This window comes from Macrotis lagotis, chromosome 5 (assembly GCF_037893015.1).
Source record: "Macrotis lagotis isolate mMagLag1 chromosome 5, bilby.v1.9.chrom.fasta, whole genome shotgun sequence".
Lineage (NCBI taxonomy): Eukaryota > Metazoa > Chordata > Mammalia > Peramelemorphia > Peramelidae > Macrotis > Macrotis lagotis.
Window position 1 is genome coordinate 74,467,438 of NC_133662.1, and position 23,624 is coordinate 74,491,061.

Below are 23,624 nucleotides of genomic sequence, written 5' to 3' on the forward strand. Positions count from 1 at the left end.
CTATTTCTGAGATATAAATGCTCACACTGGAAATTTAATAATTGATTCCAAAAGCCATTTAAAGTTGGCTCCAACACACTCCTTCTCTTCCCCTCACAGAGCTTTTGGTCTAAAAGAGGGAAAGGATTTCAAAAGTTTGCAATAACTAAAATTATAACAATTGATATTTGTTGTATATAGAGATATAATGTGTGTGTATATATAATACAATGTATACATGTGTTTGTTTGTTTAAACACATATGTATGTTGCTTTAAAGTTTGGAAATCACCTTACCAACATTTTCTCATTATTGTTTGAATCACAGCAGGTAGGTAGGACAACAATCTCAGCATAATTACAGAAGTATTGATCTAGAATGGTGAGGGAACCTGAACCACTTACTCCTCCTTTATTTTACAGATTTAGACTAAGATCTTACACATATAGTCATTATTATCCCCATTTTAAAAAGGGTAAACCAAGGCTCAGAGAACCAATTGCCCTTAGCCACATAGCTAGGAAGTATCGGGTCAGATTTGAATAAAGTTTTCTAGTTCCTGTACCACAATACATTATGAAGTACAACAATATGTGATAGATAAAATTAAATGTTGTGGTTTGGGAAGAGGAACTGTAATGTTTTTTGGAGAATTAGAATATAAGTTCCTTAAAGAGAGACTATCATCTGCTTTTATCTTTGTATTCTCAATATTTAGCAAAATACCTAGAAAAAAAATTTGATAAATACTTGTTGAATTAAATTGCATGACCTAATTCTGCTTTCTAATTTTTCAGCTAAGGAAACTAGTTATTCAATGAAGTCAAGGCAGATTGGGTCAAAACTCAGGTCTTTTCATCACATTACCCTAATGACTTGTACTCTTTTATCATTCAAGTTTTAGGACCACACTTTTGTCAGAGCAGAACAAATAAATATGAAACTGGTGTTTAGTTCATTGTGAAAAACAAAGCAACCAAATCATTACAAAATTGATCTTGAAATGGAAAGGAATAGAACTTTCAAAGAGCAAGTCTTACATTAAAAAAAAAAAGGTTTGCCTTACAGCAATATCCTCGGTAAAATCAGATCCCATTGACTAAGCAAAGATAGATGGAGATGCCCTTTCCAGTATTGAATAGACTTGAAAAGGCCAAAAGAATCCAAAGTAACTTTCACCTAACTCTTGTCAGAAACTTCCAATATTAAACATTTCTACATAACCCAATTTAACAGTAAAGATGAATGAGATACATATAAGCATTAAGTCTAGTCCCCTTAAAATAGGTTCAAAGTTAAATTACCTTTCTCTCAGAACTGATATTGCTTATCCTTTGTTTTTGAAGAGGACTAATGATATCATGGGAAATGTCTGGACTTGTATGTGAATTGGATTTAAGTCTCTTCCAGAGTCAACAAAGTCCAATGGCAAGACCACAGTCAGGACAATTGATGATGGATTAAGAATGCAGTTCATTGATCTTGGCAATCTTCAATGTCTGACCACAGCATCCACTTCAGCCATCTTCTTGGTCATTGGAACAAATTGTTCTTACCTGCCCATTCCATGGGGAGAATTCTTTATGTTCTTGGGGCAGACGATACCCTAACTTACCAATGAGTCTGTTGTCTACTGGTTTAACTCATCTGCTGAGAAGATTTGCCTAGGTATGGCTATTGCACATTTTAAAAAGTCTGAAGTAGGGGCGGCTAGGTGGCACAGTGGATAAAGCACTGGCCCTGGAGTCAGGAGTACCTGGGTTCAAATCTGGTCTCAGACACTTAATAATTACCTAGCTGTGTGGCCTTGGGCAAGTCACTTAACCCCATTTGCCTTGCAAAAAAAAAACCCTAAAAAAAAGTCTGAAGTAAATAACTTTAATTCATCCATTAAATGACTATCTACAAGTTAAGGATGTTAGTCTAAGAGCTAGACTGGATAAGTATACCAACTAGTAATGACTTCAAGGGAAGTTGGTCTATGATAGAATTACTACTCTATCCTCCCCTTCCCTATTAAATAAAATATTTAATTTAAAATATTTACTCTCAGTAAATAGATTATGAGCTCTTGTAGGGCAGGAACTGTTTTCACCTATCTTTGTATCTCTGGTGTTCCTAGTAGAGAGCCTGGAACATAGTAGGCATTTAATAATAACTTGTTGATTAATAAGTATTATAATATCTTATTTTCTAGAAGTATGATTGATAATTGAGGATAGATCTATACAGGGATACTCATCTCACAGGGGAGGGAAGACTGATGACATCATAATAACTAGGATAGCTGGTATTAAGATTAATTCCTGCCCATAAGGAGTGAATATTGAGTCTAATTTTTCCCTCAAAATCTCATATATTTGGCTAATCCAAAATCCAGTCTGAGCCTGACATTAAACTTCATCTTTTATGTTTATTCAAGATGATGGTAGACTCTTAGTGGATTCAATCATCAACTAAATTCCAAAATTAAATATCCAAAACTTCTCTTTCTTCATCCTTGCTGTCTCTGAACTCTAAGGCAGATCAAGAATAAGTACTATGATCAGGGTCAAATTTCTAAAAAAAAATCTAACACAACTATAAGGTAAGCTCTTTGAGGATTGGTACATAAATTCCCAAAGCATCAAGTTCATAAAATCTCAGTATCACAAAATTTTAGAGTGAAAAGGGACTCAGCAGACATTCAGTCAAATTCATATGAAATCCAAAAAATAATCAATGAGGAAACAAGGAGACAGTGTAATCCAGTGGGAAAAACAATGGCTCTGGAGTGAGAGTCCAAACCCACCTCCTCTGATGCTTACTACCAATGACTATAGGTAAGAGACTTTACCTCTCTGGACCTCTTTTCCCATGTGAAAAATAAGGGAGTTACATAAGATGACTACTAAGGGCCTACCCAAGCCTAGAATTTTTTTTTACTTGGATCAAGCAAATGGTTTATTTACGTTCCTTCTGGAGTCCTTCAATGAGGAGCTAGTTTTCTACTTGCTAAAGTTTTCAATCTATAATTGGATAGCTCCAATTTTGAGAAGCTTTTTCTTGAAATCAAGTTTAAATTGCCTTTTCAACTTCCACATACTTTTCCTGGTTCCATTCTCTAGGATTAAATAGAATATGAAAATATGAATATGAGAACATGAAATCCTTCCAAATATATGAAGACAGCTATTAAGTTCCCCAAGTCTTTTTTACTTAAGGCTGAACAACCCTTTTTCATTCAAAAAAAATGAACTAAAGGTCCTTAACAATCCAGTCAACCATCTTCAGAACTGAACATAATACTGCAGATAAGATCTGATCAGGATAAAGTAAAATGAGACTATCATCCCCTTGATTCTTGAAATTACTCTAGGCTTCTCTTAATAGCCAAAGTTTCCTTTGACTTTTTTGGTAGCCACATCACATTAATCACTAATATTGAAGCTGCAGTATACTAAAATTCACAAATGTTTTTTCCAACAAAATTATTCCAAGTTAAGAATTTATATTTATCCCTATTAGATGTCATCTTAGAAGATTCAGATTGATGTTCTAGCTTGTCATCCCATGTGTCAACCATCTTTCCCAGCTTTGTCATCTGCAAATTTGAGAAATTCATCATCTATGTCTTTATCTAAGTTACTTGATTAAAAATATTGTAAACTATCTATTCAGACTTGTTAGTACTGATTCTACCTGAAAAATCTTTGGACTGAATTCCCTTTGAGAAGGAGGCAAAGTTCATCATTTAACAATAAATTCTGGGATTTGTAATTGAAAAGGAGTCTGTTTCACACTTCTCTGAGAGACTTGAGTAATGAAGGGAGTTTGAACAAATCAGTGGAAGGTGGGAACATAGAGGACAGCAGCCAAGGGACAACCACAATGCTTGATCAGAGAAGGAAGAGCCTCTGAATGTTTGTTACATAGATTCAGAGACTAAAGATTGGTTCCAGTGTCCTATCCTTTTGAATGACTGAAAAAAAAAAAGGTTGCTTCCTTTCAGTTCCTTTCTCTAGTGCCTATTTGCCGGTAGATATTTGCATATGATTTTTTCTTTCATTAAGCTATTTCTAGTTCCTGATTTTTGTTTCATATACAAATCTCAGACTGATCCCAATAGTTTTATGCTGAATAGTTGTATCTATATGTAAATGTGTGTATGTATTTGTGCAGGGCACTCTTGGGGAAATTGCAAATGAGGGATGCCAGCAACTAGGCTGTCATTTACAGGATTAAAATATGATGGAAATTCAAACCTTGGTCTAAAATAAGTGAGCAGTTTAGCTTGACTTCAGGGCTGGGTCTAACAGGAGAGGTTCTTCTGGTTATGATTTTATTAATAATTTTACTAGCTTCTAAGCAGCAAAGGGGGGGGGGGGAAAGAGAGAGAGAGAGGATTAAAAAAAATTCAGGACCAATTCATCCCTAAATTAATGGAGTCGTGATTCAGGTTACTAAAGCATAGATTCCCAGGGAGATGGGGAGTAGGAAGAGGTAGGGGTTCTAAGTTCAAAGCAAAGAACAGTCCAGAGACACTGACCAAGGGGAAGATCAACTGCGGAAGAACAGAAACATGGTCTGAAAAGAACCAGTATTTCAAATTCTTTGTTGGGAGAACAGTTCAAAAAAAAAAAAAAAGAGCAAATGTCTTCCAAACCTTGCTGCACATTGGCCACCTACTGGTTACAAAATGAAATAGAAGATCAACCACAAAAGTTTAGGCCATTCCTGATAAAATATCATTGTCCATTAACCATTAACAATTACTCTGAGAATGCTGTCTTTCAACTATTCTCAAATATATTTAATTATACCATTATCCATGTTACATTATTCTATCTTTTCCAGACAGATAACATACAAATTTTATGACATGCTTTTAGGTAAACTATCTCTAGAAATGCCCAGGTTTATCAGTTTAGGTTCACTCCAAAAATAGAAAGATTAGTTTTGCATAATATTCTTGATGAAGCCAAGGTTAACAAGTGAAATGTTCCAAACACACACACACACACACACACACACACACACACACACACACACACACGGTGGGGGGGGAGAGAGAGAGAGAGAGAGAGAGAGAGAGAGAGAGAGAGAGAGAGAGAGAGAGAGAAATAAGCCTTCAAAAGGGAAGGAGAATATAAAGAGACAGAAAAAGTTGACCTATCCAAAGATTAGAGAGTAAAAGAATGTCACAGAGGAGAAAGGAAATAGAAAAAGTTTCTCGTTTGGAGCTAAAATATAAATTTGAGACTTCTGCTGAAAAGGGAGCTGGATTGCCCAAAGAATGAATGGCTGTTTATCCTTCAAGGAATGATGTCAATTTACAGATGATGTCAAGTGAGAGGTCATCGAATAAGGATCAGAGAAGAAAGTGACAAGTACTGCTGGTTACTAATTCCATCCCTGTATTGAGATAGTAGAACAGATCTTTGTCAATTTGATAATGCATTAAAGAAAGCTATCTTCTCAGATCATGTGCCCAAGATATTAACAGTGAACCTCTCAAGACTTGTCAAAATAGATACTCACTAAACACTTTGGATGATTTATGAAAGCATAAATGATACTTCAATAAGGACTTCAATAAGAAAATATTGCCAGAGATTATGAAGTTTTGGATAAAATACTAAAAAGCATAGGTACTGTTTTTCTTATTATTTCCCCTTTGAATACAGAGGAAGCAAAAGAAAAAAATCATATTTGGAAAGTGAATATCTAGCAAAGATGGTATTTAAAACTGGGGCTGGGATTTCTGCAATAAGGTTTAAAATATAAACCAATCTTCATCGACAAATCAAGAAGCATTTATTAAACACCATGCTGAATGAGGATCCTATGCCTTCTTTAAGCTTTCTCTTTTCCTCAGTATAGCTAAAAATATTTTATTTGCTTTTAATTTTCCTAATTGTCTTTAGCTCATATTGAATTTCATTATTGTGACACTATTCTTACAGGATGGTAACACTGTATTAACCTAGTGGCTTATAACTCTAAATAGATTTACTCTACAGAGCATAAAAGAGAGGGCTACCAGTATATAGCCACCAAACTATAAAGAAATTAGCTGCACGAATGGAAGAAAAACATCAGTTAAAATACCCAAAAGTTCTCAGGAAAAACAAATGTAAGAAAGAAATGAGTAGCAAAAATCCATGATATCAATTGTATAGGCAAAAACCAAGATGAACTATCTCAAAGAGAGAAATTTGACCTCCTTGGATTCAACTATAAAAATTAATGCGATGAAATCAAGGACTAGAATGTGACTCTGGATTGGAAATCTTTTTCATCTAGCGGAATAAAATCAGAAAAAAAGTCCTAAAAGATCTTGAAATTGTTCATTCATGATATTCCATAGTAAACAGTTCATATGTGAAATGCAAGTATGAGGATGATTATGAAGTACATAACTAAAGTAATGAAAGGTGTATAAATCAATTCTCTTTCTTAGCAGCTCACTGAAAAAGTTCATCTTGTTAGAATCATGATTTTCACTTTGTGTGTGTGTGTGTGTGTGTGTATGGACTTGAGATTACCTTGGCGTAAGGATCTCCTAGTTAGGAACTCCATCTATCAATGCAGATCAGCACCTACTCTAAAATTTCTAGTCTTACAGTTGCCTAGAGCACTAAGAGATTCAGTGACTTATCCAGGGTCACAGTCAGTAAATGTGGAATTGAATCAAAGTTCTCCTGACTACACAGCAGGCTTTCTAATTATTTATATAACATGTTGCTTTTTATTGTATATTAATAAGATAGACTATGAAGAAATCCAGGACTGAGGAAACACAGACAGCATTTGGATGAAGACATATAGAAAGTCATTTTGTCATAAGACCAGCTGAACAGAAAAGACTGAGGAGATAAGGAATCAGATTACAAGTGACAAAGAGGGATGATATAATAATGATGGGGGGCTTCAATTATCCAGACATCTACTGGAACTTTCTTTCTGCCAAAAGTCAAACAATTAATAACTCTTGACCTGACAGTGATAACTTTAACTTTTAAAAGGTAGAAGAATTAACAAGAGAAAATTCAATTCTGAATCTGTTCTTCATTTACAGGGATAAACTGATAACTAAGAGAAAGTAATCATTTTCTTCAACAATTTGTGGTGGACATTTTGTTGTTGGGCACACTAGATTCTAAAAGATTTTGAAGAGTTAAGAGGAAGGATAATTAAAATCTTATGGGGAAAAAAATCTACAGGAAGACTTGAGCCAAGAATAAAATTATGAAAATACAAAGGGAAAAAATTTCAATGATTAGGTAGGAAAGCAAGTTATCTGAAGAGACCAATACCTAGCACAGAGATTTCACCAACCACCTAGATTTTTTAAAAGTCATATACCATACAGAAGATAGAAATAAGCAAAGGTAAAGAAGATAAATACAATTGTCTGTAAGAATAGTGTCACATTAATAAAACTCAGTATGGGCTAAAGATAATTAGGCAAGTTAAAAGCAAATAAAAGAGATTTTTTAGCTATATTAAGGAAAAGAGAAAGTTCAAAGAAAGCATAGGATCCTCATTCAAGATTGGTGTTTAATAAATGCTTTTTGATTTATTGATGAGGATGCAAATCAGAGAAGAGGTAGAGCAGTTCAGTTTTAATTTTGTTTCTGTTTTCATTGCCAAGGAACTTTGAGACTAGGAAGAACAGAACAAAAATGATAAATATAGAGTTGCTATCTTCTTGGCTCAGATGAACTATATCCTAGAAGAATAGAACTGGTAGGTGTAGTTGTTGCTTCAATGATGGAGATATTTGAATGACAGCAATATCACAAGATTGGAGAAGGCAATATTTCTCAATTTTCAAAAAAAGAGATGAGAAAAGAGACTCTAAACTAAAAGCCAGTGAATCTGACTTCAGTTCCTAGGCAAATGCTAGGACAAATTGTTAGTTAGTGAATACCCAGAAAATGAAATAGAGATTGCAGAGTGCCAATGGAAAATGAGGGCTGTGAAATTATAATGACCAAGCTCAGCATCAAAGAAGAGATATGAGAAAGCACCTTCTCCCACTTCTTTGCAATGGTGTAGGACTATGGCGTAAAACAGCTTAGATTATCACAGTTTTGGGGCAGCTAGGTGGCACAGTGGTTAGAGCGCCGGCCCTGGAGTCAGGAGGACCTGAGTTCAAATGTGACCTCAAACACTTAATAACTGCCTAGCTGTGTGACCTTAGGCAAGTCACTTAAACCCATTGCCTTATATAAAATAAAGAAAAAGAAAAAAAGATTATCACGGTTCTTTTTTAATGTGTTGCTTAGTTTCCCTGAACTGCTTAATTCCCCCCCCCCCTTTTAATTCTTTGTTATAAGGGTTGACATTCAGGGTGGGGGTCAGGGACAGGGAATGCAACAGGAAACCAAAGAAATCAATAAAATTTATTTTTTAAAAAACTAAATCTGGAGTGTCAAGAATCCCTTCATCTATTATTCTGGGGTAATGAGGTGGCACAGTTGATTAGGCCTGAATTTTGGATGATCCATCTTCCCGAGTTCAAATCTGGCCTAGATACTTACTAGCTGTGTGACCCTGAGCAAGTCACTTTGCCTCAGTTTATCTAAACTGAACTGGAGAAGGAAATAGCAAACCACTCCAGTATCTCTGCCAAGAAAATCCCAAATGGGAACATGACTGAAAAAAATGACTGAACAACAAAATTCTGAGGAAAAGAGATCAAACTAATTTTTGAACTTAGTACCTTAGCTGTTAATGATTGTTCATTGATTCTAAGGAGTTGAATTGGTCAGAATTAAATCATGAAGAGTTAAATATTTAACTCAATTTTCTTCTTAGGATGGGCTATTCACATGATAAAAGCAATAGATGATAGATGGACACATCCAATACTCCACCAGTGTCTCTGTGATGACAGCAGAAAATGAAGGACAAGCCTTATACACAGGAGGAACTCCCTTTCTGAAATCTGTGGAAGAACTTCTGCAAGTGTCATACAGAATAGGAATACAGAGATAGAATACAATCTACATAATTAGAAGGAACACCCAAATACACAAGATCCCAGGTCACTTTGAGTATTTAATGCTTCCTTGATGTGCTTGGGTTACCCTAGCTTCTTGAAGGATATGCCAGCAAGGCAAAACCTCTGGCAAGTCCTTCTAAGCTGGGAGGGTCTGTGGTCTGATGGCCAGCTTAGCTAAATTCTCAAAAGCTCATTATTAGGCTAGCACAGTTCACAGCAACTCCTGAAAACCCTCAACTAAGATGTACTGACATTTTTATCATGTTTTGGTTTGGCCTACTCATGAGGAATTAATATTTCTCTAATCATTTTGGTCTTTATTTCAGTAAACAGCATTTTACATTTGTATTCATATGGTTTCTGTGTTTATCTTGGTAGGTACACTTCCAAGTATTTTATGTATTCTCTAATAATTTTTAATAGAATCCTTATCTCTTCCTATTAGGTTTTGAACATAGAAATACTGAGGAGTGGTCAAATAGGTTGGAAAAGAATCAGAGTACTGTCATAGAAACTTAAGTAGAAGAAGATGATCAACAGTGACAGAGATCAAGAAGGAAAAGAATTGAAAAGGACGTAGATTTGGCCAACTAAGAGGCTAGTGATTTCTTTGGAAAGAATTATTTTGGTTGAATGACAAAATCATCAGTCAGTCTGTACAGAGTTAAAATGCAAATGGGGCACCCAAGGTAGAAGTGACTTGACATCTTTCTGAGTTCAAATCCAGTCTAAGACCCAAACTAGCTGTGGGACTGGAGAAGGCTGACAAATCATTCCAATAGCTTTGCCAAGAAATGCCCAAATGAGATCACAAAGAGTCAGATTCAGTCTCAGCAACAATAAAAAAGGGAATGAAAGAAAAGGAAATGGAGACATTAATTACAAAATGTCTTCTCAAAGACTTTTATATAAATTATATAAAGTGTTTTGTTTTTGGATTTTTGGAAGCAATAGGGTTAAGTGACTTGCCCAAGTTCACACAGCTAAGTAAGTATTAAGTGTCTGAGGCCACATCTGAACTCAGGTTCTCCTGATTCCAAGGCTTGATGTTCTATCCATTACACTGCTTTGCTGCCCATGGGAGAAGATATGTTTTTTTGAGGATAGTGGAGATATGGACATATTTAGAATAATAAGAACAGCTAGCAAATATATAGCACCTACTATGCTTAGGCATTGTCTAAGTGTTTTACAATCATTATTTCACTTGATCCTCATCTGAGAATTAGTTGAGGAAACTGAGGGAGGGGTTAAATGACTTGCCCTTACACAGTTGGTAAGAGTTTTAGGCCAGATTTAAACTCAGCTCTTCCTGATTGGTCAGTACTCCATCCAAAGACCCATCTGGCTATCCCCAAGGCAGTAGGGAATCAGTCAGTAGATAAGTAGAGAACAGGGGTGGTAGGAAAGCCAATCTGCTGGAGAAGATGGATTGGGATTATGCATGTATCATCTTGGCAAGGAGAGGGGTCACCTTATCATGAGGAGACAAAGGTGAAAGAAAGTGCCATAGGGCATCTGGAAGATATGACATGAGGAAAGGAGAAGAGAAAGATCTTGACAAATGGCCTGAATTTTTTTCCAATAAAATATAAGGCAAAGTTCTCAGTTGAGAGGGCAGGGAAATGGCAGTCATGGGAATTTTACAGAGGTATGAAAAAGCATGGAAAAAGTTCCAAGAGTGGTGAGTGAAATAGTGAATTAGAGAGATGGAAAAGGATTGCTTTGCCATATTGTGGCAAATTCTAGATTGAGAATCCATATGGATGAAATTACGCACCCTAGAGAATTTAGATAGGATTCTGTCACTTGTCTTGGAAGACATGAAAAACAAAAATGTTTATATAGGAAGAAGGATGAAATTCACATGTATGTATATAGTGAGTCATTTGGACATAGGGACCATACCATTGCTGGAAAGTAATACAGGAAACTTCAATTAACATCATTCATTGGTTCAATAAAAAACATGATGTAGAGATAATCAACATTTAGGGGAAGTTAGTTCAGTAATAATAGAGAAGAGTAGGGCCAGAACATCCCATACAGGGACTATCCTGAAAAAGAAGTTAAACAACAGGGAAAAGAAACAAGGGCTGATCTAGTCTACTTTCTCTGGTCATAACACGGCTGTGCTTTTTGTCAATTTTCGTTATAAGGTTTAATGTGATTATTTGAAACTATGGTGCTATGAATATGTTCATTTGTTTTGCTCATTAATACTTATGAGTCAATTATACAAGTATGGTTATTGCTCAGCTTTACTTATATATTTATAATTATTGCATAAAACATAATTATTGTTCAGTTATGCTGAGAGAAGAGAGTTTCCAAGGGGGGAAGTAAGTGGGTAGTAACAGAAATGGAAAAATGAAAAAGGAAGAAAAGTGGGCAATAAACCTTTTAAAAATATACAGAAGAAAAAGTGCAATTCAGAGAGAGACAGAGAGGGTAATTTTTTTTCTACTTCATTCCTGTGTTAAATTAAAAATCCAAACTGTAAATAACAGAAGTTAACAGTTTCATATGTAATCCTTTTATTTTTCATCACATATCAAAATATTTGTTAAGATAATAATTTTAAAATATATATATTTTTAAAATGAAAGCAGGGACTTTAACACTTATAAAGGTTACTACAATAATACAAAAATGAATATAAGAAGGAAGCAAACAAGTTAGGCATTATGAAAAATGCTTTAATAAATCATTTGGTTTACTTTTAATTTGAAAATTAAATAGCTATAAATAACCTATTTTCTTTTTTTTTTAAAGAAAATTACTACTATGATGCTCTTTAATTAAAATGTTTGCTTCTCAGAATTTGTAGCACTTAACACTCAGCCCCCCCCCCCCATTGATGTCCTCACTGGCTGTCTCTTAAGCTTCCATACAGGACAGATGGGTCCCCATTAGCTAATATCCCAGCAAACAACCCTGCTCCTTCCAGGTGGTGCTGACGCAGCAGCACCGAGCCAAACGTCCTTCTCTGCAGGGCTTAGGGAGGTCACTTCTGTATCCATCTCCAACTTCTGACAACCCACAACTGTGAGTTTCTTCAGAGCCTCAGCTTTTCAAAGGGCCCAACTGAGATCTATTCTCATGGGGGGCATATTGCCAAATACACAGAAAGAATTAAATGGGATGTTCGCCTTTTATAACTTAACCCCTTTCTTCAAAATAGCTGTCTGCCACAGAGACACCTGGCCCCTTTGAAATGCATTATGCTGGAAAGTTGTTTTGCAGAGAGAGGAATGCCCAGCCTCCAACAATCACATCTTCAAAAAGGCCACCTGTAAAAGACAGAAACAAACCACAACATGTTTTACTTATAAATCTGACACTTTGAATGAGCATTCAGTCAGCTCCATCTGGTCAGCAAGGGTACACACTAAAGAAGGGGGTGGGGGGGGAGAAACAAACCTACACTTTCAATTCAGCTAAATATTGCAGTTTTACAGCTCTTACCCAAGTGGGCAGAGATAATTAATGAACCATAAAAGTAATTAAAATGATAAACATATCCTTTAAAGAAAAGATGGAGTTTTTATTGACATTAAAATTGTGCTCCCACCAAATCAAATTTTTCTACTGATTCATATGATTCTTCTGAATCGTCTGAAAATATTCACAGCTGTAGCAATGCACGAGGCAATTTCTGTTCCTCCTCACCTTTAAATTACATCCACCTAACTCAGGTCACCCTAATGTTTTTAATCGTGTTTATTGTGCTTGTCAACAAGAACATCTTAAAATCAAGTGTTTATTAAATTTTCATTTCATTTAAGGCCTCCACACAGGGCCATTTTCAAGCTACTTAACAAGAATCAGGTAGGATACTTTCTGAATTTCTAATAGTGTTAACAACCTGACATAGTGTAGAAACAGAATCGTAAACAATCTATTCAGCCACAAAGATTTATGGGAAAACATGAATTAGGCTGTAAATTCAGATAGAGATAGAACTTGGAATATGATTTCATTGCTATAGGAAACTTCTAATGAGAAAACTACTTTTTTCAATGCAGGTTGGCACCCTTCTTGAAAAATACTGCTTTAGAAAGAACTTGGGACAAGACACAGGATACAGAGGCAAAAAGTGAAACAAAAAGAAATAATCCCAGCTCTCAAGGAGTGTATATTCTATATATAAATATATGTAGGAAAAAATGTCAAATAGTTATGTAAAAATAATTAGAGAAAGTGGGGCATGAGAATTGGGGCAATCAGGAAATAAAAGGTGGTGGATGAGCTGCATCCTGAAGGAAGAATAGGATTATATGAAGAAGAGATGAGAAAAGAGCACACTATAGACATGGGAAGTGTTTGGATTTGTAAGATTTGGGGTGCGGTGGGAAAAGAAATAAAAACAATTCAATTGGTGAAGAAATCTAAGAAAATCTATTAGAGCCAAAAGGAAACTCGGGAAAGAAATGACAAAACATGAAGCCTAATGATGTCCTTTTAATGATAATTCACATTTACTTATCAATTCAAGTTTTGAGAAGTCCATTTGAGGAATCACAACCATCTTTTAAGGCAATGTGTTATTAATTTGATAGCTTGATTCAACCCAGTTCTATCCTAGTTAGTAAATCAATAAGCACTTATTAAGGGATTAATTATGTATGAGGCATTTGATTGCTTTTTTTAAAGAAATGGAAAGCAAAAAAATAGTCCCTGCCCTCAAGGAGTTTACATTCTAATGGGAGAGACAACAGGGAAACAACTTGAGGCCAGAGAGATAAGAGAGGACTGGGAAAGGAATCTAGCTGAAGGAGAAATTTGAACTGAGTCTTGAAGAAAGCCAGGGAAGCCAGGAAGGAAAGAAGAGAAAGAAGTATTCCAGACATGGAGAATGTTATGATCAAGGGACATTAGGAAGGTCAATGATACTGTATTGTAGAATGTATGGAAAAGGAATAAAAGAAAACTGGAAAATAGTAAGGGAACAGGTTATGAAGGATTTTTAAAATCGGGGGGGGGGGGGAGGGGGAGTGCTGCTGGGGAGGGCTATGGTGTTATAGTTGACCATGAAGGTAATAGGGTAGTCACTAAAAGTTAACAGAATGACCATCAGACCTGTGGCAGCTGAGAGGAGGATGGGCTGGAGTGGAAAGAGATTAAAGACTGGGATACAAACTAACAGGTTATTGAAATAGTCCAGATGTGATGAGGACTAGAACAGAGTGCTGGCAGGATCAGGGAAGGGAAGGAAGCTTAGACGAAAGATGTTACCAAAGTAAAAAAAAAAAAAAAAATCAATAGATTGGCTATGGGGAAGGGAGAGAGTGAAGAGTCTAGGTATGGAGTCTGGGTACACTAGAATGATAGGAAGTTCAAAAAAAGGGATGGTTTGTCCACATAAATCATCAGCATTTCTAGATATTACCAACAATGCTCAGCAAGAAGAGGTAGAAAGAGAAATTCCATTTAAAATAACTGTAGACAATATAAAATATTTAGGAATCCACCTGCCAAGAAAAACCCAGGAAACTGTACGAACACAATTATAACAAGACAAAGTCAGATCTAAGCTATTGGAAAAAAAAAAAACATCAATTGCTCATGAGGAGGATGAGGTAATATAATAAAAATGACAATTCTACCTGAATTAATTTACTTATCCAGTGCCAAACCAACCAAACTACCAAAACCTTATTTGAAAAATAATAACAAAATTCATCTGGAAGAACAAAAGATCAAGAATACCAAGGGAACTAATGAAAAATGCAAAGGAAGGTAGCCTAGTCATACCGAATCTCAAATTATATTATAAAATGGTAATTAACAAAACAATCTGATACTGGCTAAGAAACAGAATGGTGGAATAGTGGAAGAGGTTAGGTACACAAGACAAAATAGTAAATGATTATAATAATCTATTGTTTGATAAACCCAAAGTCTGCAGTTTCTGGGATTAAAAACTCATTCATTATTTGATAAAAACTGTTGGGAAAACTGGAAAAAAATATGGCACAAATGAGCCCAAGACTCTATACCAAAATAAGTTGAAAATGGGTACATGATTTTGATATAAAGGGCAATACCATAAGCAAATTAAGAGAACAAAGAATAGTTTACCTGTCAGATCTATAGAGAAGGGAAGAATGGATGACCAAACAAGAGATAGAGAACATTATAATATGCAAAATAGATCACTTTGATGGCATTAAAGTTTCTGCATAAACAAAACCAATGCAACTAAAAACAGAAGAAAAGCAAAAAAGCTGAGAAACAATTTTTACAGTATTTCTGTTAAAGTCCCTATTTTTTAATAAACTGGAGGACTGAGACAAATTTTAAGATTACAAGTCATTCCCCAATTGACAAATGGTCCAAAGATATGAAGAACCAGTTTTCAGATAAAGAAATTAAAATTATCTATAGTCACATGAAAAAAATGTTCTAAATCACTATGGATTAGAGAAATGCAAATTAAAAGAATCCTGGGGTACCAGCTCACACCTATGAGACTGGCTAATAGGAAAGAAAAAGAAAATGATTAACTGTTGGAGAAAATGTGGGAAAATTGGGATAAAATACATTGTTAGTGGAATTGTAAATGAGTCCAATCATGACCCTATTTGAGATTTTTCTTGGCAAAGATACTGGAGTGATTTGTCATTTCATCCCCCAGCTTATTTTTCAGATATGGAAACTGAGGCAGTTAAGTGACTTGCTCAGAGTCACACAGCTAATAAGTATCAGAGGCCAAGTTTGAACTCAAGTCTTCCTGACTCTAGGACCAGCATTCTATTCACTGTATCACCTAGCTACCATGATGATGGGGGTGGGAGGGAAGGTACTGAGTTCTCTTTTGCACATGCTAAATGAGATATCCAAGAGAGTCAGTGAACAGGAAACAGCATCTATATAGAGATAATTAAATCTATGGAAACAGATGAGATCACCAAGAAAGATAGAAGGGATACCCACATGGACAAAGACTTTTTTTTCCCTATTTTTAAAAATGTTTTTATTGCTATTTTCTATTTATGTTAAAAACATTTATAGACCACAATAACTTCATGAGAGATCTCTTTTAACAAAGTAAAACAGTTCAGTAAAACTAATAATATAGCAATCTCTTCTGAAAGGGCATACAACTTTTAAACAGACATTTCTCTCCTCTCTCTCTTCTCTCTCTCTCTCTCTCTCTCTCTCTCTCTCTCTCTCTCACACACACACACACACACACACACACACACAAATAGAATTTAAATGAACAAATATTTTCTGTCTCCCACCTGCCTACCTCATAAAAAAATGGAAAAAATAAAATTTCTTGTAACAAAAAGCATAACTAAGCAAAACAAATTCCTCAGTGGTTGTGTATTTGCACACAATTGATGTATTTGCACCGTAAATTTATCACCTTGTCACTGTTATGAATAGTATGTTTTATCAGCAGTCCTTTGAAATCATGAATGGCCATTTTATTGATTTGGGTTCTTACAGTTTTTAAAGGTGTTTTCTTTTCATTGTTGTTGCTATTATACAAATTGTTTTTCCAGTTTTGTTCATTCATTTAATTTATCCATTTAAAATTTCTCAGAATTGTTTATTTTTAAAACATTGATGTTATGGATATAAATTGTTCTTATAAGTCTCTCAATATCTTTTCAAATCCAGATATTTATTCATATTTTTCTACACATTAATAATTTATCACTTATATTTTGTACTCTATTATATACTATATACTTATATATTGTAATGTGTTTATCAATTTCTCAATTTATGGAATCACTGTTAGCGTCTAGTTTTTTGCTGCATGAAAAGATCTGCTATAAACATCTCTCTATATAAAATAGTCTTTTCTTCTTTCTTTGCTCTCTTTTGGACACAAGCTTAGCAGTGGCATATCAGGGGTCAAAGGGCAAATGTTGTTAATAACTTTTTGTGCATAATTCCAAATTGGTTTTCAGAATAGTAAGTGAATCATTCACAGTGTATCAATGACCCTGTTTCCTTACAGCTTCCCATCATTATTTTTCCTTGTCAATTTTCCCACTTTGATGATTGTGAGAGTAAAAACCCTAGAAAAAATAATAAATAGTATATATCTAAAACCAATCTTTTATAACATATTGAAAGATGAAACTAAGATGTCCATTATCACCTACTTCTATTTGACAAAGTACCAGAAATGATTGCCATAGCAATAAACAAGAAAAAGAAACCGAAGTAATAATCATGAGCAGTCAACTAAAAAATAACTGAATTAATAACTTTAGCAAAACTTCCAGATATAAAATAAATGATCAGCATTTCTGAATGATATAAAACTTAGTAGGAAGAGGGTTTAAAAATTCCACTTGAAATGACTATAGAGTGTGTAAAATACTTGGGATCCTTCAGCTTCAAAAGGAGAACAAAAATATCCATAATCCTTGCCTCATGGGATTTTTTGTAAAAGATAGTCTCTTGTAAATTGTAAAATGCTAAATAATGTGAGCTCTTAGTGTTGCTTTCATCAGAATTTTAGTACTGTTTTAGCAGAAATCCATGTCTAAAATTCTGAGATGGAATTCTGGGGGAAGTGGAAGGATATACACTCACAAATGGGGAGAAGAAAAAAGGATCAAGAAATTCTTTTTGGTAGCAGGCAGCACTTGAGCTGAGCCTCAAAAGAAAGCAGAGAGATTCAGGAGGTGGAGATGAGGCAGGAAGGAGAGCATTTCAAGCATGGGGTTCACTGCTTCCAAGTCAAGCTGAAAATCACTGCAGAAGAATAAACTAACCGTACACTAGTATTATGCTTTGCAATTTCCTGAGAATTTCTTCCCTGATTCAAATCTCACAGCCACTTTGAGAGAAAGGGAGGGAGGGCGGAAGGAAGGAAGGAAGGAAGGAAGGAAGGAAGGAAGGGGAGGGAGGGAAGAAGGAAGGAGGGAAGGAAGGAAAGAGGGGAGGGAGGGAAGAAGGAAGGAGGGAAGGAAGCAAAGAGAGGAGGGAGGGAGGGAAGAATTTAAGTAGAGATGGAGAGAGGAAAAAAGGGAAAGAGGAAGGAATTGGAAGGAATTACTAATCACTTACTATATGCCAGACTCTGTGGGAATACAAAACAAACAAAAAGAAAAACAATCTTTGCTGTTCCTATATTGGAAGGCAACATGCATGCTAGGTGGGATATAATAGAATTTTTATTCTGAAGAGAAAACTTATAAAAAGAAGTATTGGTTTGTGACCTACCATGAATTTTTTTTTCTTTTGAACAAATCTTGCTGTAAGCTCTACCCTAAAGGTGAAAAGAGTCAAACAGTCTTCATTCCAAAGCTGCAAAAGGTTGGCTGTGATTTAATTACATAACTATGAATAAGAAAAAATGTAGGCTCCAGAAAGAACTCTTTGAAAAGTTGGTCCAGTAAGTCTTTTCTCACTTCTAATTTCTATGCTTCAGCAATCTTAATACAATGTCTATGTTTTTTTAAGGACATAATAACAAGAAACTGTAATCATCTCTGAGAACAGGTATCCATCCATTGCATTTGGGCTTCTTTTATTTAAAACACTATGAGTTAACACATTTTAAATGCTGATTTTATATTCCCTTGCTCTTATCCATGACAGGAAAAATTGCCTTCCCTGACTGCCATTTATTTTAAGAAAAGATAATTTGATTTTGTTCCACTGCACTGAGAAAAAATCTCTGCATTTCATCTTTCCAGTTTTACCCTCAAAAGTAAATGTTTCAAGGCACTTGAAAATATAAGAAAATGGCTGTAGATTTTCAGACTCTGTTGCTGTTAAAACATTTGGTCATCAAGGTTTGCAGTGATGCCACATGAAGCAACCTGCCATAGCAGCAGGAGTACCAAACTGAAAAGTCAGAAATATCTGTCACCAGGGGACCATTCAGCCACTCTGAACCTCAGTTTCTTCATCTGAAAATAGATACCTGATTATCAATCCAATAGTAATGCTGTTTATAGGGATCAGATGAGACAAGGTATATATCAAATGCTTGGCAAACCTTAAAGCACTATATAAACATGAGCTGTTATTCTTAGGATTATTCTTGTTTCTTCCCATGAATAATAAAGGGAATTCAGATAGAAATAGTCTGGATTAGGGGACAAGTGGATAAAATGACTGTTTTTTAATAATTGAATGGAAATGCTGAAAATGTGAAGCTCAACAGATTCCCGGAAAGTATCTTGAGGACAAACCCAGAAGCAGACAAGCAGACAGGAAGGATAAATACAGAAAATGTTTTGATTTCTTAAGCTAGATCTCTATATTTTGAAAGCTTTTCATTTCTGCAAAGTCCATATACTATCATTAAACATTTCTTATAATTTAGCATCAGCATCACATTCTTATCACCTTAATAGGATTCGGATAAGAACAGATCTGAGACTGGTTAGTTCTGTCCAACATTTTTAATGATCTATGAACTATTTGGGGGGGGCAGCAAGGGGGTACAGTGGATAGAATGCTAGGCCTCTGTCAGGAAGACTCATCTTCCTGAGTTCAAATTTGGCCTTAGATACTTAGTAGCTTAGCTGTTGCCTCAGTTCCCCATCTGTAAAAGGAGCTGTAGAAGGAACAAGCAAACAAACTATTCCAGTATCTCTGCCAAGAAAACCCCAAATGGGATCACAAAGAGTTGGATATCACTGAAAAGCAACTTAACAACAATGGACTGTGTGCACAGATGACTACTTTCTGTGGCCAAATAAAAGAATTATTAATATTAATCATCAGCATTTATATAGTGCTTGAAATTTCTGCCAAGTGTTTTGATTTTATTTGATGTTCACAACAACTTTGTGAGAGAGATGCTATCTAGAAACTTATACTTGAGTAGTTAAGAGACTTGACCAGAGTCCCACAGCTAGTAAATCCCTAAGGTAATTCATATCTTATTGACTCTAAGTCCAGTATTCTTCACACTGCCCCAAAGTTGATTAAAAATAAAGTATTCAGTTTAAGACATCAGTAAAAAGCAGGCTTCTTCCATCATGGTATATAAAAATAACTAATGATAAAAATGGTAATGATGATATTGATATATTTGTGCCTAAAATTTGACAAAATGCTTTATTTTTTTACCTTCTCTCATTTAGCAAACAATAATAGGCTATATTCAGTCAAACTAAAAGCCATGCTAAGAAAATTTCAGGATAAACGTTCAACATTTGAAACACCCTGAAAGTCCTTTAATATCAATAGTCATAAACTTGTATGATTAACTTCTACTTAATAACCTTTTGAAATTTCAATAGACCTTTGCTGACAAAGTTGACTGCATCAAATAATATTCTGCAAAGGCACACTATGTACTATAAAAACCAGATGAAAGTATAATGCATTGGAAAATTTGAGTTTCAGAAAGAATATTTTTCAAGATAGACAGCAAGGTTTCTTTATGATGGCACTGTGTACTTAAATTTTTTTTAAAAAGCTATCACATGTGATATTCATATTCATATATCAAAGGCAATTCCAAATTATATATGAAGATTGATCTGACTTGGTATCAGATTGCCTTTTTCTAAGAAAAAAACTGTAGTGCACCTGCCTGAAAATCTAGTTGCAGTTTTTTCACATCCAAAACAGCCCTCTGTGTTGTCTTTTTATATAAAACAAACCAAAAAAACAACTATTTTGACGAAACTGGTATTAAAAAGTATTGGAAATAGGGTGAAAAATAAAATTGAGAGATGATATGGCATAGTAGAAAGAATTAGGTTTGGACACAGGGGAGAGAAATTCAAGTTCCACCCCGATAAATAATTGTGTGATGAAGGGAAGTAATTTAAACTTTTAGAGCCTCAGTTTTCACATCTGTAAACAGGAATAATAAAATCTGCACTACCAATTTCTACTCCCTCAGTTCCAGAAAGAGAAAGCAAGGCATAGTGAACAGAGAACCATCTTCACTGGACAGTGATGAGAACCTGGATTCAAATCCTATAAATCTGGATAAGTCACTTAACTCTCCAGCACTAATCTACTACATGGGAGTTTACTCATTAGGAGTTCCATTTTTTTGCCAATGAAATCACATGCCTAGCCCCCCCCCCCCAAGGAACTACAAACTTCCCAGGATAGTAATGAGTGTTAAGAGAGATGATGCATGTAAAGTGCTTTGATGTTATTTTAAAAAGTCAATTTTTTATTATTATCACAAAAAATGTCAATTAAATTCAACAAGTATTTATTATATGATTGATCCTGTAATAGATTCAAGTATTTGAAGACAAAATCAAACAGGTTCTTGCATTGACTAGCTTCTTATTCTTGGCACAGACATGTCAGGGTCTACCTATGGAAAAAAATTCATGCTTATATGAAAATATATGCTGATTCTATTTAAATATCATTTGCTTTAAAAGAGAGTTCCACTGGGGAGGGTGGATCCAAGAGGAGGAATATTAGAAAATGACAGTGATGGAAAAAATCTCTACAATTTTAAAAACTACAAAGGTATAGAGACACAAGATGGGATGATGAGCAAGTGACTGAAACTAGACTGTGTAAATTGATCTAAAATGTAAGAAGTCAAGTTTCTGGCTGCCTGAATGGAAGGCAAACCAACAAGTTCCCATAAACCTTGAAATTTCAGCAAAACCTTGAAATTCATACCAGTCCCATTAAGGATCAAGAAATCTAATAAGGAACACAGTAAATTATTTAAGAACTACACAAAAAGTCAGCCAGAGGTCTGAAATTAATAGGAAAGGAAGTTTTATTTGCCAAAACCTAGCACCAAAGCTGGAGCTTTCCACTGTGAACAGAGATGACCAGTACCATGAGCCTGCAGAGCTCTGGGTCCAGAGACATCCCCCAACAAAGCTACAGGGTGACCAAAAATTCCTCAGGGTAGTCCAAGAGCAACAGGCTGAGGACCCTGGAAGTAAAAGACCAGGACATCCCAGGGCCAGAGGTTCTAAGTTATTATTATCTAAGTTATCCTAATGAGAGGAATAAGTAACTGGAACAACTAAAGGCAGACACTCAAAGGAGGGAAAATGGATTTTTCACAAGGACTTCAGAGGAATAATTAAAAATGGTGTTATATAAAATGAGTCACTGTAACATTTTTTAAAATGCACAGAAGGGAACAAAAGGACATTTAAGAAGGTAGCATAAACAGGACAGTTTTGAGAGTAACATGGAAAATTAATTATATAACTTAAAAAATCCCACCAAAAATATGAAATGGAAATTCATGGCTCCATATACTAGGGTCTTTTTTAATTTTCTGCTCTGTTTATGGAAATGTTGGTTTGTATATTTTTTGGTGTTTAATTTTAGAATAAATTATTTTTTAGGTTTTTTGCAAGGCAAATGGGGTTAAGTGGCTTGCCCAAGGCCACACAGCTAGGTAATTATTAAGTGTCTGAGGTCAGATTTGAACCCAGGTACTCCTGACTCCAGGGCCGGTGCTTTATCCACTGCGCCACCTAGCCGCCCCTAATTTTAGATTAAATTTTAAGTGTCATAGAGCATTCATTAAACTTTTAAGAAAATCAAACTGTATGAAACAAACTCCTTATTTTATATAGCCTTCTTTTTTCTTTTTGCTATGTAATAAAATATTCTTTTCAGCTGTTTAAAACAAGAAATTATCCTAAGAAAAAAAGACTAATGGAGAATAAAGTAAGCAGAATAAAAGAACAATATGTACACACAATAACAATATAAATGAAACAAAACTAAAAGGTAGCCAGAATCAGTCTTGGTTTGGAATTTCCTCCTTGTGGACAGAGGGTAAGGGAGGAAGAATTTCTAATATGACATACACCATCAGCTGCAATAGTTTTATTTGTTGTGTTTCTTTGCTACAAGGAAGGATTTAATAATGCATGCATTTAGGGGACTGTGTCTGTGGTAGTTTAAGATAAGGAAATGATTATGTATGAAAAAAAGAATTAAAAGTCATAAATAAAAATGAAAAAGTCTGCAAATATATATGAGATCAAGAATGCTTAGACTAAGCATTTTTGTATTTTATCTGAAAGTCATTAAGGGACTTCTACTTTTTTTGAGGGCTCTCTCCTCTTTTGTCAAAAAGCAGAGACCTTCCTCCACTTTACATATTCTCTCCATAAGGATCTCCATTCATTAGTGGAAGATATGTTGAATTAGGGAATTGAGTTACTCTAGGACCACCAAATTTGTCTTCTAATTCCAGATCCAAAACCTACTAGTTTTATGACCCTGAGCCAATCACTTCTCTTCTCTAAGCTGGAGCATCTCATCTTAATCGCAGGGATGTCAGGAAAGCACTTTGCAAAACTCAAGATATAATATAAACGAAATTTAGGATTAAATACCAGGTTTTTTTTTTTATTCCTCTGAGAAAAGATCAAAATCTTTCTTTGGCTAGGAAAAGAAAAAAAGAGATTGCCAGGTCAAGACCATGAGCCCAGACTCCTTGGCTTCCTTCAAGCTCCAGCCTAAATTCCATTTTCTAGGAAAAGTCCTTCCTGATCCCCTTAATGCAGGTGTCTTTCCTCTGTTCATTATCTCTAACTTTCCTGCACATATCTTGTCTGTATCTAGCTGTATGACTGTTGGCTCTTTCCATCAGCTGCTAGAGGGTATCATCAGTGATTGGCATAGTGATGGGCACATAGTAGGCATTTAAAAATTGCTTGTTGACTAACTGAGGGGTAATTTCTGAAATTACTAGAA

General features: G+C 35.1%; 1 protein-coding gene across 2 annotated transcripts in view; it reads right to left on the bottom strand.

The window, feature by feature from the left end:
* Positions 1–11,589: 11,589 nt before the first annotated feature.
* Positions 11,590–23,624, bottom strand: part of UBE3D (ubiquitin protein ligase E3D) — a 198,210-nt gene continuing 186,175 nt past the window's right edge. The window contains exon 10 of one of the 2 annotated variants that reach the window (XM_074237390.1): positions 11,590–12,265. In XM_074237390.1, coding sequence (XP_074093491.1) covers positions 12,245–12,265 — 21 coding nt within the window. In that variant the 3' untranslated portion in view covers positions 11,590–12,244. The remainder of the gene's footprint in view (positions 12,266–23,624) is intronic. The other variant, XM_074237391.1, reaches the window with a different exon arrangement.